General features: G+C 39.9%; 1 protein-coding gene across 1 annotated transcript; it reads right to left on the minus strand.

Moving 5' to 3' along the window:
• Nucleotides 1-1,194: 1,194 nt before the first annotated feature.
• On the minus strand, nucleotides 1,195-6,151 carry LOC310723720 (ornithine transcarbamylase, mitochondrial-like). Its single transcript, XM_083537136.1, has 11 exons — nucleotides 6,014-6,151; nucleotides 5,292-5,430; nucleotides 5,080-5,161; nucleotides 4,723-4,810; nucleotides 4,453-4,606; nucleotides 4,211-4,333; nucleotides 4,062-4,115; nucleotides 3,677-3,826; nucleotides 1,881-2,018; nucleotides 1,600-1,780; nucleotides 1,195-1,416 (listed from the first exon to the last, which is right to left on the minus strand). Exons 1-10 carry the CDS (start codon nucleotides 6,076-6,078, stop codon nucleotides 1,721-1,723), a joined length of 1,053 nt encoding a protein of 350 aa, XP_083393262.1. The 5' UTR covers nucleotides 6,079-6,151; the 3' UTR covers nucleotides 1,195-1,416; nucleotides 1,600-1,720.
• Between the last annotated feature and the right edge of the window lie 8,345 nt (nucleotides 6,152-14,496).

Consider the following 14,496-nt stretch of genomic DNA (forward strand, 5'->3'; position numbering starts at 1 on the left):
CACTTAAACTGGGAGAGTGTATCTGAACCCCGAACACTGTCAGGAAGACTATTCCAGAGTTTAGGAGCTAAATGTGAAAATGCTCTACCGCCTTTAGTGGACTTTGCTATTCTAGGAACTACTAGAAGCCCAGAGTTTTGAGATCTCAGGGAGCGTGACGGATTGTAGCGTGTTAAAAGACTGGATAGATACATGGGAGCCAAACCATTTAGTGCTTTATAAGTGAGTAGCAGTAGTTTGTAGTCTATTCGAAACTTAATAGGAAGCCAATGTAGGGACGATAACATTGGGGTTATATGATCGTATTTTCTTGACCTAGTAAGAACTCTTGCTGCGGCATTCTGAACTAACTGAAGCTTGTTTATTAATGATGCAGGACATCCACCTAGTTATGCATTACAGTAGTCTATTCTAGAGGTCATAAACGCATGGACGAGCTTCTCTGCATCAGATATAGATAACATATTTCTTAGCTTAGAAATATTTCTAAGGTGAAAGAAGGCTGTTTTTGTAACTTGATTGATGTGATTTTTAAAAGATAAGTTGCTGTCTAAAATAACTCCCAGGTCTTTTACCGTTGAACTAGTAGTTACAGAACAACCGTCTAAATGCAGGCTGAGATGCTGGAGCTTCTGTGTACTATTTTTTGGGCCGATGAGCAAAATCTCTGTTTTATCAGAATTTAATAGCAGAAAGTTATGGGTCATCCAATCTCTTATTTCTTCAACACACTCAGTTATGCGAGCTAATTGAGCTGTATCGCCTGGTTTGGATGAAATATATAGCTGGGTATCATCAGCATAACAATGGAAGCTAATTCCATGCCTTCTAATAATATTTCCTAATGGAAGCATGTATATTGTAAAAAGCAGGGGTCCTAGAACTGACCCTTGTGGCACGCCATAATTTACTAGCATTATCCTGGATAGCTCTCCATTTAAATCTACGAAATGGTAACGAATTCGGATAATGATTATGGAATACTAGTAAGCAGTTAGAAAATCCTAATGGAAATCCAGGATCTTTATAAAAATTTGGAAACATTTTAGCTTTTGTTTTTATAAATTATTAATAAGCCTACAGGTGCATCTCAATACATTAGAATAATTAAAAGTTGAATTATTTTATTAATTCAATACAAAAAGTAAAACGTGTATATTATATAGATTCATCACACACAGACTGATATCTTTCAAGTGTTTATTTTTATTTTGATGATTATGGCTTACAGCTAATAAAACCCAAAATTCACTATCTCAAAAGATTAAAATACTTCATAAGACCAATAAAAAAAAAATTTTTAGTGAATTGTTGGCCTTCTGGAAAGTATGTTTCTGCTTCTGGTGAAGCAGTAAGTGCATAAGAGAGAGGTACGCCATGCAATGTACTGGCTGTTTGTCTCGTGTTTATGAATGCCTTAATAAATGCCTTTGATCTTAGTTCCTGGCCCTGTGTTCTTCTGTACTGTGACTGTTGTTTACTGTTGTTTTATGTAGCACCTGGGTTCAGGAGGAACGTTGTCTCATTTCACTGTGTACTGCATCAGCTATACATGGTTGAATGACAATAAAAGCTTCTTGACTTGACTCTTGACTTGACCTTGGGCCCAGGATTTCCAGGATAGGAGATTAAAGAAGATAAATTAATGAATAGAAATGCATAGATCCTGTATTGTTGAAGGAAACTTGTGTTGCACGCTCTAGAGTTTAGTTCTGAAGCATTAAAATTTCAGTTTGGGGATCTGAGGACTGTAGTCAGTCAGGATACACACAATCAAGCCCTATAGAAAAAGACAAGAATAAGGCATAAATGCATTAAACATATGTATCTGTGTTCATGCTCAAAAGACTTCAACACTCTCTCACACACAAGCATATTACCATGATGGTCCATTTGCGGTTTTCAGCCTCAGGAAACACAAGTGAGCGTGGGGAGTAGAAAACCTCATCGTCCACTTCTTCTGACTTTCGTGGGAGACTATGCAAGAAAGTCCAATCTGGTGCAGCTACACTTCCTGTCTGAGAGCAAGAATCCATGATTGAATCATCCCAAACTGCTCATTTTTTTTTTCAAAAGAATAAAATGAGACTCCACTGAGGAGAAACTACTGTTCTAGAGAGAATCAAAAATTAAATAAACACATTCATCTTCAGCAACTGATTATGTTTGTACATGGAACACAGGGCATATGAGAAAGGAAATTCATCTTAGCCTGGATGGCAGTCCATCACAGGACACAATTTATAACCATACACACATTCACACCTTTGATACAAGGTGGAAATGTTTATGATAATTCGAAACAGAGCTGATGAAGAACCCAGCCATTAGGGTTGCACAAGCCAGTGCATGCTTAGTGCCGGTCCCAGGCCTGGGGAGGGTTGCGTTAGGAAGGACATCCAGCGTAAAACATGTGCCAAATCAAATATGCGGATCACGAATCAGAATTTCATACCAGATCGGTCAAAACCCGGGTTACCAATGACCGCCACAGGTATCGTTAGCCAACAGGGTACCGGTGGAAATTTGGCTACTGTTGGCCAAAGGGGGAGAAGGAGAGGAGGAAGACGTCTAAAGAGACAGCAGGAAAAGGAGAAGTGGAGGAGAGTGGAGGTTTGGGTGGGCACTTTAAATGCTTTTACTATGAGATGAGAAAAGAAGGCAGGAGTACAAGGAGATGCGGCAGCGGGTGAAGAGGGATGTGGTGAAAGCCAAGGAAAAGGCATATGAGGAGCTGTATGCGAGGTTGGACACTAAGGGAGGAGAAAAGGATTTGTACAGATTGGCCAGGCAGAGGGACCGAGCTGGGAAGGATGTGCTACAAGTTAGTAAGAGAAGGTTGGATGGTGTGGAGATGGTTAAGCAGGAAATGCATAGGATTAATAAGAAAGAAGTGAGAGGAGCGATTAAGAGGATGAAGAGTGGAATAATGGTTGGCCCAGATGACATACCAGTAGAAGCATGGAGATGTTTAGGAGAGATGGCAGTGGGGGTTTTACACGGTAATTTAACAAGATTCTGTAAGGTGGGAGGATGCCTGAGGAATGGAGAAGGAGTGTGCTGGTACCGATCTTTAAGAATAAGGGAGATGTGCAGACCTGCAGTAACTACAGGGGAATTAAGTTGATCAATCACACCATGAAGTTATGAGAAAGAGTAGTGGAAGCCAGGCTGAGAAAAGCGGTGACCATCTGTGAGCAACAGTATGGTTTCATGCAGAGGAAGGGCACTACAGATGGAATATTTGCTTTGAGAATGTTAATGGGGAAGTATAGAGAAGTACAGAAGGAATTGCATTGTGTGTTTGTGAATTCACAGGAGTCTCCATGGACTAGGATGTTTGCGGATTGATATTGTGATTTGTGGTGAGAGTAGGGAGCAGGTTGAGAGGAACCTGTAAAGGTGGAGGTACGCACTGGAGAGAAGGGGAATGAAAGTCAGTAGGAGTAAGACAGAGTACATCTGTGTAAATGAGGGGGAGGGCAGTGGAGTGGTGTGGTTGCAGGGAGTAGAGGTGGAGAAGGTGGAGGAGTTCAGGTACCTGGGGTCAACAGTGCAAAGTAATGGAGAGTGTGTTAGAGAAGTGAAGAAATTAGTGCAGTCAGGGTGGAGGGAAGACATGCACCTGCATGAGATGAAGAAGTAAAAGAAACAGAGCTAATGAAGACTCGTTTACCTGCATGGTGACCTGGTATCCATGGAAGTCCTTTAGCCTCTTTGTCTTTTCATCCTCCTTACCCATGCTAACCCACGTGTCTGTCACCAGCACATTGCTCCCTTGAGCTGCCGCCATTGGCTCTGAAAACAAGTGCAACTCTGTGCCAAACTACAGAGTGTACAAACACCGCATATTATGTATATTATTTACAAATCCATGATCTGAAATTCGCTCTAATCGAATATTGATTCCCACCTACACTCTACCCACCACCCAGTTTAATTGATGCAGTTTCAGTGGAGTTTGGAGTCAAAATCCACATTTTCTTTATTTGCACATTAGGTAACAGTACGTGATTTGCCAGAACTGTGAGCTCTAGAGCCATCCTCTGGAGCCTAGATACCTGTTTAGCAAGATGCAGTGCCTCCTGAGTTACAGCAGCATCTGGCTCATAACCCTGAGAAAGAGAGAGCATGTGCTAGATAATTGCGTTAAACACATTTTATTGCAAAGACATACATATGGACAATTCGGTTGAATTAAGGGGCAAACCTTTGGTGTGGCTATTCTCAGATTGACACCCAGTTTGGCCAATGACATCATGAGGGAGTGAAGAATGTTGGTTCCATCACCGATATAAGACACTGTCAGGCCCTTCAAATAGCCATAATGCTCCTACAAGAGAAGGCAAAGCAAAGGATAGGTATGCTTTTAATGCTATCTTAACATTTAAAAGGTGTGTGTGTGTGTGTGTGTGTGTGTGTGTGTGTGTGTGTGTGTGTGTGTGTGTGTACCTGCAGTGTGAGCAAATCAGCTAATATCTGTATAGGATGATAAAGATCAGAGAGACCATTGATGATCGGTACATAGGCTTCCTGATTTAACTCCTCCAAAGTAGAGTGACTGTACACCCGGGCTAACACAATATCAGTCAGACTTGAAAGCACTCTGCAACACACACACAAACACAGTTACACTTTTACCAATGTGTATAATGTTGATCTGAATGCGGAGGTATGTGTCTGTACATGTCAACAATATATGTGCTTTTTCTGTGTTCAAACCTGGCTGTGTCTTTTGAGCTTTCATTTACACCCAAATGAATATCCCGAGAAGTGAGAAAACATGGATGGCCACCCAGCAATTCAAACCCTAGGTGCACACACACACACACACACACACACACACACACACACACACACACACACACACACAGTTTATGTTCTATTGTAGTGTTTTGCTTACTTTTATCCACTACTATTCAATGTGCTCAGTGAGCATGTGGCTTGATTCACTTACTTTTCCCTGAAAAACACACACACACACACACACACACACACACACACACACACACACACACACACACACACACACACACACGCTCACTTCCTAACTATATACACATATTCTCTTATTTGCACCTGTTTCAGTGGACAGTCGGGTCCTGGTGCTTCTCTTTTCGAACATCATGGCAATTGATTTTCCTTGAAGGAGAGGAAGATACTAAAAATTCAAATACAAAGCATTAAATCAGTCCTAAGTACAAAAGCAAATGAACATCCTTACTATCATCAATTACATTTCAGATTTGCACACGTGGACCTTTGCAGTGTCTCGTGAATTAAAGCGATACCTGTCCTTCATGTTTGATTCGCTGCTTCAGGTCAGCAGACATCCACAGAATGTGCTTGATCTCATCAGGGTTGAAGTCTTTCAGGGTCAGAAAACTGCGTCCCTTCAAGTTCACAGATCCCAAACATGTTCTCCCCACCCTAGTGTCACATAACACCTTATAAAGGACAATACTTCAGCTATAGCAGCTATAAACATGAACAGTGATGTCACTAACAATCTATGACATAAAACAAATCAAACATAAAAGAACTTGGATCTAGCAGCCATTTTTAATTGCTTTTTTTAAACCAGAGATCTTTTCAGGCCAATTTATGAATATTTTAGAAACACATATTTGGTAATTATACAGTATGAAATGCTCATTTATTTAACAAAGCCTGAGCAGCTTTTAGTTTTCATCCTGTAAATTAAAAACAATATTAGTAGCTCTTAGATATTGCCCATTCTGAGTATTTCTATTGATTTATACAGATATAACTGAATAAATTAATTAAATAAGGGTCCCAGATTATACTATTGCTTTTGCTTATATTGCATCTGGAATCTGGATATACTATACCTGGATAAAATGTTCATAAAAATACAGTCTGCACAATGACAGATTTTCAATTGCAAACACACACACACACACACACACACACACACACACACACACACACACACACACACATATATATATATATATATATATATATATATATATATTGCATAAACTCTTACCTAAAATGTCTTGCCTGTTTAAAGGTTTTAACATTGTGCATGAAGGTCTTTCTTAGAGCAAACATGATGTATGCAGTTTAGCATCAAGCACCATGTCAAAAAATACAATTCAGACCTTTTTATACAAACTTTCCTCAATCCGCACGTGCGCTTTCATCACGCCCATGAATCTGTCTCAAACCCCGCCCACTCAAACCCAAGATTAATATTAACTGTTTTGAGTCCGTGCACTTTGTTGTAAAGCAGCCATGTAATTTCCCATGTAGGAAAATGCAAACTAATGCAAACTGTTAGAGTAGATTCTATAGTTTCCTCAGTTGATATTGATATGAAATTATATTTTTTTAAATACTTGCTCACTACTTAGAATAGTGGTTATTAATTACATTTATTTTTATGTGTATAATGCTTTTAACTGTAGACATTTTCTCAGAACAGCTTTAATTAAAATGATTTTAATTATAAAATAATTTATAAGTTTGTTCCTTATAATTTTAAGTTTGTCCCTAATGAGCAAACCAGTGGTGACTGTGACAAGGAAAAACTCCCTGAAAAGGGATGAGGAAGAAACCTTGAGAGGAACCAGACTTAAAAGGGAACTCATGCTCATCAGGGTGGCACTGAATGTCCATTCATTACAGTTTATTCTTCTTAGGTTATGCAGTGAGAGGTGATTAAATGCAACCTGTGGTCCTGAGTCACTGGAGTAGACTGTTGACATTAACTACAGTTCAAATCCATTATTAAAGCTCCCGTGTTGCATAATAAGATGATGGATCTCCTGGATGTTGATGCGAAACCATCCCCAGCCACAGAGTGGCTTCTAATCGAAGAGAACCCATTTCAGAGTCAGGGCACCAGGACAGATCTAAGAGAGGAAGGGAACAGGAAAATTGGTCGCTGGTTTAATTCGACAGAGAGATAGAGAGAGAGAGAGAGAGAGAGAGAGAGAGAGAGAGAGAGAGAGAGAGAGAGAGAGAGAGAGAAAATACCAAGATCAATAGGAATGAAAAAACTTAGATGACAAAGATTACAACAAAGGTCATGCTAGGAATGAGCAAGGACTTGAGCAGAAAATTATATTTGTTTGTCTAAAACAGCAGAGTTGCTGTTTGTCTGATGGTGTATGATGAAGTACTCAACTGAGCTCACAAAATATGTGAGGATCTCCAATTTCTGCCTCTTCTTTACAGCATTTGCTACGATCCAAAATATTATATGAACGTCTGAGAAAAGCAAAACATGTAAACAGAGAACGATAGATTGTTGTCCAAAACTACACAATGAGGTGCATTATCAGATGAAATTTTACACTGAAATCTCCACTAAATTCTCTATGTATCTACACCTTCTGCTTGTTCTCAGGTTTTGCTAAGAGACAATTTATGATATGAACATCTGAGGAAAGCAAAGAGAAAATGAATTGTTTGAATAGCCTTAACTTTAACACTGAACTGTGCAGAGTAAATTGTATGTTTCACCTGACTATGTTTTTTTAATAGATGTAACACATGGCATTACCCTTGAGGAAAAAGTCCCTTTTATTGTTTTTTTTTCTTTCTTTCTTCTAATCACCCTGAGAAGCAAAGACTAATCAGCATTCTTCCCTAATGGAAAAAAAAATTGCAGACTGGAACAATTGTGGATTAATCAGCCTGAATCATGAAACAGACGAGTATAAAAGACAATGAAAGCTAAAGTGCAGGAGGTTAGTTTTGGGTTAGCAAACCTGGATAGATATTAAGTAGATTTAAGATTAGTTGCACTAGAGCTAGTGGGACTAATATGACAGGAATGAGAGGAAGGGAGTAAAAGGATAAACAGTAAGGCTACAGAAGAGAAGAAAACAGAAAAAAAAGATGTAAGATAAAGTATATAGCCATAAAAAAGGAGAGCTACAAGGCACAGAAGATGAAAAGGACAGCAGTGACTTTGCAGGAGAGAAACATGGGTTACAATGATGAAAAGGAGAAGACATATTGAAAAGAAAAGAAAAGGGGGGAAAGTTGGAGAAAATGTAGAAGAAGGAAGCTTGTCAATAACCAGTAACAGTAATTGAAGCAGAAATGGCATGACCCTGATTCTGTTTCTTTACACACACTCCGCTGGGGGACGAAACAAGAGAATCCAAAAGGAAGAAGACCTTAGAACACTCAGTTCTGGGAAAATATTATCGCTGTATCTAGACCCTAAAATGTGCAAATGAACTACTGGAAAATTTATGTCTGGTAAACGTGTTTTAGGCTAGTGCAAACCTTCCTACACTTCATTAAACGTTATTCAAATGTTTTACTCAATGCAATTTTACTCAACGCAAATATTGAGCTATTTTATGAGTTGCTCAGTAGCTCCGGGTTCTATAACCACAAATGACTGTATACGACTGTAGAAAAGTCATTACTCATAATCTTACACTCTAGTGCTCATGTTAGTTCTCACTCTCCAGTGTTCTGTATTGTTTAAAGATTTATAATCACACTCTTGATATCACCCAAATGAGGATGGGTTCCTTTTTGAGTCGGGTTCCTCTCTAAGTTTCTTCCTCGTAACATCTAAGGGAGTTTTTCCTTGCCACAGTTGCCACGGCTGCTCATCAGGGAAAAATGCACACCATTCACCTTAACTGTTAAATTCTGTAAAGCTGCTTTGAGACAATGTCTGTTGTGAAAAGCGCTATAGAAATAAACTTGACATTCCATACTAATAAACTGTAGGTCATCAATAATGCTCACATTTGTTCAAAGGTTTGTTCTTTACATGCTTTTATTTATCTTTTATACTGTGTAAAAGACACTGTAAACAGGTTATGTCTTAATGATTGAACAAATGTTTTGGGACACCTGATTATTCCAACCTGATGCAACTGTTACCACAAACATTTACATTTAAATTTGCAGCATTTAGCAGACGCCCTTATCCAGAGCGACGTACAAAAGTGCCTTGAGTCTCTAGCAATGAATAAATCTACACTGGTACGCAAGATTACAAACTTAATACAAATATAACTCTTGATTTTTACACAGCAAACTTGGAAAGTGCTAATTTAAGTGTTTCAGGAAGAGGTAGGTTTTCAATCGTCGCTTGAAGATAGTCAGGGACTTCGCTGTACGAACATCTAGGGGAAGTTCATTCCACCACCTCGGTGCCAAACAAAGAAGAGCATTAAAGTATACTTATTTTGAGAGAAGGTGGTACCAGTCGAGCAGTGCTGGAGGATCTTAGACAGCGTGGTGCAGTGCGAGATGTGATGAGGTCTCTGAGATAAGATGGTGCTGGTCCATTTTTGGCCTCGTAGGCAAGCATCAGTGTTTTGAATCTGATGCGTGCAGCTACTGGAAGCCAGTGGAGGAAGCGCAGCAGTGGGGTGGTGTGGGAAACCTTTGGCAGATTGAACACAAGCCGCGCAGCTGTGTTTTGGATAATTTGCAGTGAACGAATAGCGTTCAGGGGAAGACCTGCCAGCAGAAAGTTGAAGTAGTCGAGTCTTGAAATGACAAGAGACTAAACAAGCACCTGGGCAGCCTGTGTGGACAGTAATGGTCGAATCCTTTGGATGTTGTAGAGAAGAAATCTACAGGAGCAAGCCACATTATCGACATGTGGGATGAAGGACAGTTCATTGTCCATAGTTACCCCAAGGTTACGAGCAGTGGCTAAAGTGGAGAGCAGAGAGTCATGAAGAGTTATTCAGAGATCTTGACCTGGAGGTGAATCACATGGGATGACCAGCAGTTCTGTTTTGCTGGGGTTGAGTTTTAGTTGAATCCATGAAGATATGTCTGTCAAGCATGCCAAGATCCGAGTGGAAGCTGTGGTATATGAGGGAGGGAAAGAAAAGATGCGTTGCGTGTCATCTGCATAGTAGTGGTAAGAAAACCCATGGGAGGATATGACTTTACCAATGGAGTGGGTTTAGAGGGAGAAAAGGAGGGGACCAAGTACCGAGCCTTGTGGGAAAGTGATGAGTTTGCACAGGACCTCTATGTTACCTCGTATGAGCGACCTTACAGGTAGGAAGCAAACCATTCCCATGCTGTTCCGCGGATAACGAGGCTCTTGAGGGTAGACAAGAGAGTCTTGTGGTTGACTGTGTCAAATGCTGCTGAAAGGTCCAGGAAGATAAGTATAGATGACAGCTTGGCTGATCGAGCAGCATGCATTTTCTCAGAAACAGCAAAAAGTGCTCTCTGTGGAATGTGCCGCTTTGAATCCAGACTGGATTAATCATGAAGGTTGTTCTGTGAGAGATAGACAGACAATTGGTTAAAAACTGTGTGTTCCAGAGATTTAGAAAAAAAGGAGAGAAGTGATACCGGTCTGTAGTTGATGTCTGATGGGTCCAGAGCAGGTTTCTTTAAGATGGGAATGACCCTTGCTTGCTTGAAGGTAGTTGGCACATAGCCAGATGTTAAGGACCTATTGATGATTGGGGAGATAAAGGGCAGGAGATATTGTGAGATGGTCTGAAGCATAGTTTCACGGATGCTTACCTCTTCTCTCAGCCTGGCTTCAACTACTCTTTCCTATAACTTTATGGTGTGACTGATCAACTTTATTCCCCTGTAGTTACTGCAGGTTTGCACATTTTCCTTATTCCTAAAAATCAGTACCAGCACACTTCTCTATTTCTCAGGCATCCTCTCACCTTCCAGTATCTTGTTAAACAATTATGTTAAAAACTCCACTGCCATCTCTCCTGAACATCCTTATTAATCCTATCCACTTTCTGCTTCACCATCTCCACACCATCCAACCCTCTCTCTCTCTCTCATTTTCCTCGTTCATCAGCTGATCAAAATACTCCCTCCATCTTCTCAACGAGACACTAATTTTTTCCTCAACTAAGATGTTGGTCAGATTACAATTTTAGATTACAAATCCAAAAATAAAAGATTTAAAAACCTTTTCTGGATTATTATTTATTTAATTCACACTCCATCCTATAGCATGCCACAACCAGCATTTGTAAAAAAAAAAAAAAAAGAAAAAAAGAAAAAAAGAAAAAGAAAAAGGCTAATTAGGTTATAATATATTCATTCATTCATTCATTCATTTTCTCCCGCTTATCCGTAATTCGGGTCGCGGGGGCAGCAGTCTAAGCAGGCCCCCGCCTTCGACTGCTGCCCAATCCTCACAGCACCGTCCCTTACGGTCCCTCCTGCAGGTGGTGAGCCCACGGGAAGGCGGCCCCACATCACGGACCTTGATATTTCCCTCGTAAGGGACCCCCGGAGCATAGAGGGTTAAGGGCCTTGCTCAAGGGCTCAAGAGTGGCAGCTTGGCGATACCGGGGCTTGAACCCCAGACCTTCCGATCGGCAACCCAGCGCCTTAACCGCTGGAGCCACCACTCCCCCGGTTATAATATATCTGCCTGTTATTTCATTTAATTAATGAAAATTCTTGTGGGAATTTTGTGGGGTGTGTGACCGTCATGTTGTTGATTAATGGAGGATGGCTTAATTGCAACATGGTGTCTACATTTATGCAGGTCACCACTTCTTGGTCCATGTAGTTCCCTGTCACTCCAATGTCAAAAGGAATTCCTGAGTTTCTCAATAAACTTATGACTGTGAAATTGTGTTCTCACTGTTGTGTTGTGGTGCTTTAAGGTCCTGTCTTTAAATGACCAGGACCACTACAATAAAGTCATCTAAAGCTCTGGGTATTCACTTTCCCTCTGGGAAGAAGAAGCAGAAGTATGACAGGACCCTTGGTTTTGTCAATGAGTGTATTTAAGGTTGAATAATTTTTGAATAACAAGCAGAAAAGTAGTGTTTGTCTCATTTGTCTCCATATCATAATAAATGCTATTGATAAATGTTGGGACATTCTTCAATCAGCATTTTTGGAACTGCCATCTTTGGGTTGTTTTACATAATCAAACAATATGCATTAAGATGTTAGGATTTTCATTGGGAGTGATGAGGATGGACACAATTAGAAACGAGTTTATTAGAGTGACAGCGATTGTAGGACTTTTTAGGGACATGGTGAGGGATACGTCATTGAGATGGTTTGGACATGTGCAGAGGAGGGACATGGGGTATATCGATAGGAGAATGCTAAGGATGAAGCCACCAGGAAGGAGCAAAAGAGGAAGACCAAGGAGGAGGTTCATGGGTGTGGTGAGGGAAGACATGCAGGTAGATGGTTTGAAAGAGGCAGATGTAGAGGAAAGAGTAGTATAGAGACGGATAATCCGCTGTGGCGACCCCTAATGGGAGTAGCCAAAAAAAAAAGAGGAAGAAGAGTTTGTACACTGTTTCGGGCAGAGTTGCACTTGCACAGTGGCAGGAGCTCAGGGCAGCAATGTGTTTGTGACAGAAACATTGCTTGGCATGGGCCAGAAAGATACTACCAGTGGTTGCCAAGCAATGTTTCCATCACAAACAAATTGCTGCCCTGAGCTCCTGCCACTGACTATGAAAACAAGTGCAACTTTGCCCGAAATAGTGTAAATGCAAATGTAATTCGTTACTGCAGTAGCTTTTTTGCGTGTCTGTACTTTACTGAAGTATTTCCATTTAGAGAGACTTATACTTTAATGTCAATACATTTCAAAGTCAAATATCTTTTTACTCAACTACATTTAGCAAAACCAGACATTCCATTTTTGAAGGCAAATAATGTACCTTTACTGAAGTGAAATTTTAGACGGAGCACTTTTACTGGAGTAATATTTTGCCGAGTGTAAAACCTAGTGTATTTTACTCAAATACATAATTTGTGTACTTCATCCATCACTGGATACTAACAAGACGAGATTAAAGGACTTCCACGATTACCAGATGAAGAACACCATGTATCTTTTTTTATTACATTTAAAACATTTCAGCATCTTCAATTCGAACTTAACATTTTTGGTAACAGATTAACAAATTGTGTTATACCAAGTTGCATACATCTGCAATATGTGTTTTGCAGAGAATATTTGCACTTCTGGAACTGTCAGCTTTGGGTTAGTTTACTTACCCCCTCACACGATGTGCTTACGAATAAGCTACTTGGTAAAAATTCAAATGTTCCACATGTTCCAAACATTTTTTTATTATGTGCATCATGATATTCTAACTGCATACTATTATTCCTTAATCATTACCAAAGTTGTTTTTTTATTTGGGTTTTTGCTATGGTTATGGCTTAGTGAAGGGTTTTACATGTGTACAATCTCATATTTTTACACCAGGGTGACAGGAAAGGAAGTTAAAACCTTTTTGGAAATCTTGGAGATGTTTCTTACATGATTTATCTTAGTTTTTATTTAATTACATATAAAATTGCCATATTAGGATGGCTACACAGTTTTTCATGTCCCTTGCAATTCAACTGACTAGAAAAGTACTAGGCTTTGTGACATCATACACAGATCCAAAAAAGTTAATGTTAATCATAGACACAAGTGGGCAGGGCTTCTGAGAGCTTTATGTAGCAGTTGAATGTGACCACTCTCAGAACATAGATTGAAGACATTTTGTGTCCAAAAGTTTTTAAATATTTTATTTTTGGATTTGTAAACTAAAATTGTAATTGGACCAACATCTTAGTTGAGGAAAAAATGTGTGTCTTGTTGAGAAGAAGGAGGGAGTATTTTAATGATGAACGAAGAAAATGTGAGAGAGAGAGAAGGTTGGATGGTGTGGAGATGGTGAAGCAGGAAGTGCATAAGAGAGAGGAACGCCATGCAATGTACTGGCCGTTTGTCTCGTGTGTATTAATGCCTTGGGCCCAGAATTTCCAGGATAGGAGATTAAAGGAGATAAATTAATGAATAGAAATTTATAGATCCTGTATTGTTGAAGGACACTTGTGTTGCACGCTCTGGATTTTAGTTCTGAAGCATTACAATTTCAGTTTGGGGATCTGAGGACTGTAGTCAGTCAGGATACACACAATCAAGCCCTATAGAAAAGACAAGAATAAGGCATAAATGCATTAAACATATATATATGTGTGTGTGTGTGTGTGTGTTCATGCTCAAAATACTTCAACACTCTCTCACACACAAGCATATTACTATGATGGTCCTACAAGAGAAGGCAAAGCGAAGGATAGGGATGCTTTTAATGCTATCTTTACATTCAAAAGGTGTGTGTGTGTGTGTGTGTGTGTGTGTGTGTGTGTGTGTGTGTGTGTGTGTGTGTGTGTGTGTGTGTGTGTGTGTGTGTATGTATATGTGTGTGTGTGTGTGTGTGTGTGTGTGTGTGTGTGTGTGTGTGTGTGTGTGTGTGTGTGTGTACCTGCAGTGTGAGCAAATCAGCTAATATCTGTATAGGATGATAAAGATCAGAGAGACCATTGATGATCGGTACATAGGCTTCCTGATTTAACTCCTCCAAAGTAGAGTGACTGTACACCCGGGCTAACACAATATCAGTCAGACTTGAGAGCACTGTGCAACACACACAAACACAGTTACCAGTGTGTATAAAGTTGAACTGAATGCGGAGGTATGCGTCTGTACATGTCAACAATATATGTGCT

This window comes from Silurus aristotelis (genome assembly GCF_946808225.1).
Source record: "Silurus aristotelis genome assembly, chromosome: 3".
In the NCBI taxonomy this organism is placed as follows: Eukaryota; Metazoa; Chordata; class Actinopteri; order Siluriformes; family Siluridae; genus Silurus; species Silurus aristotelis.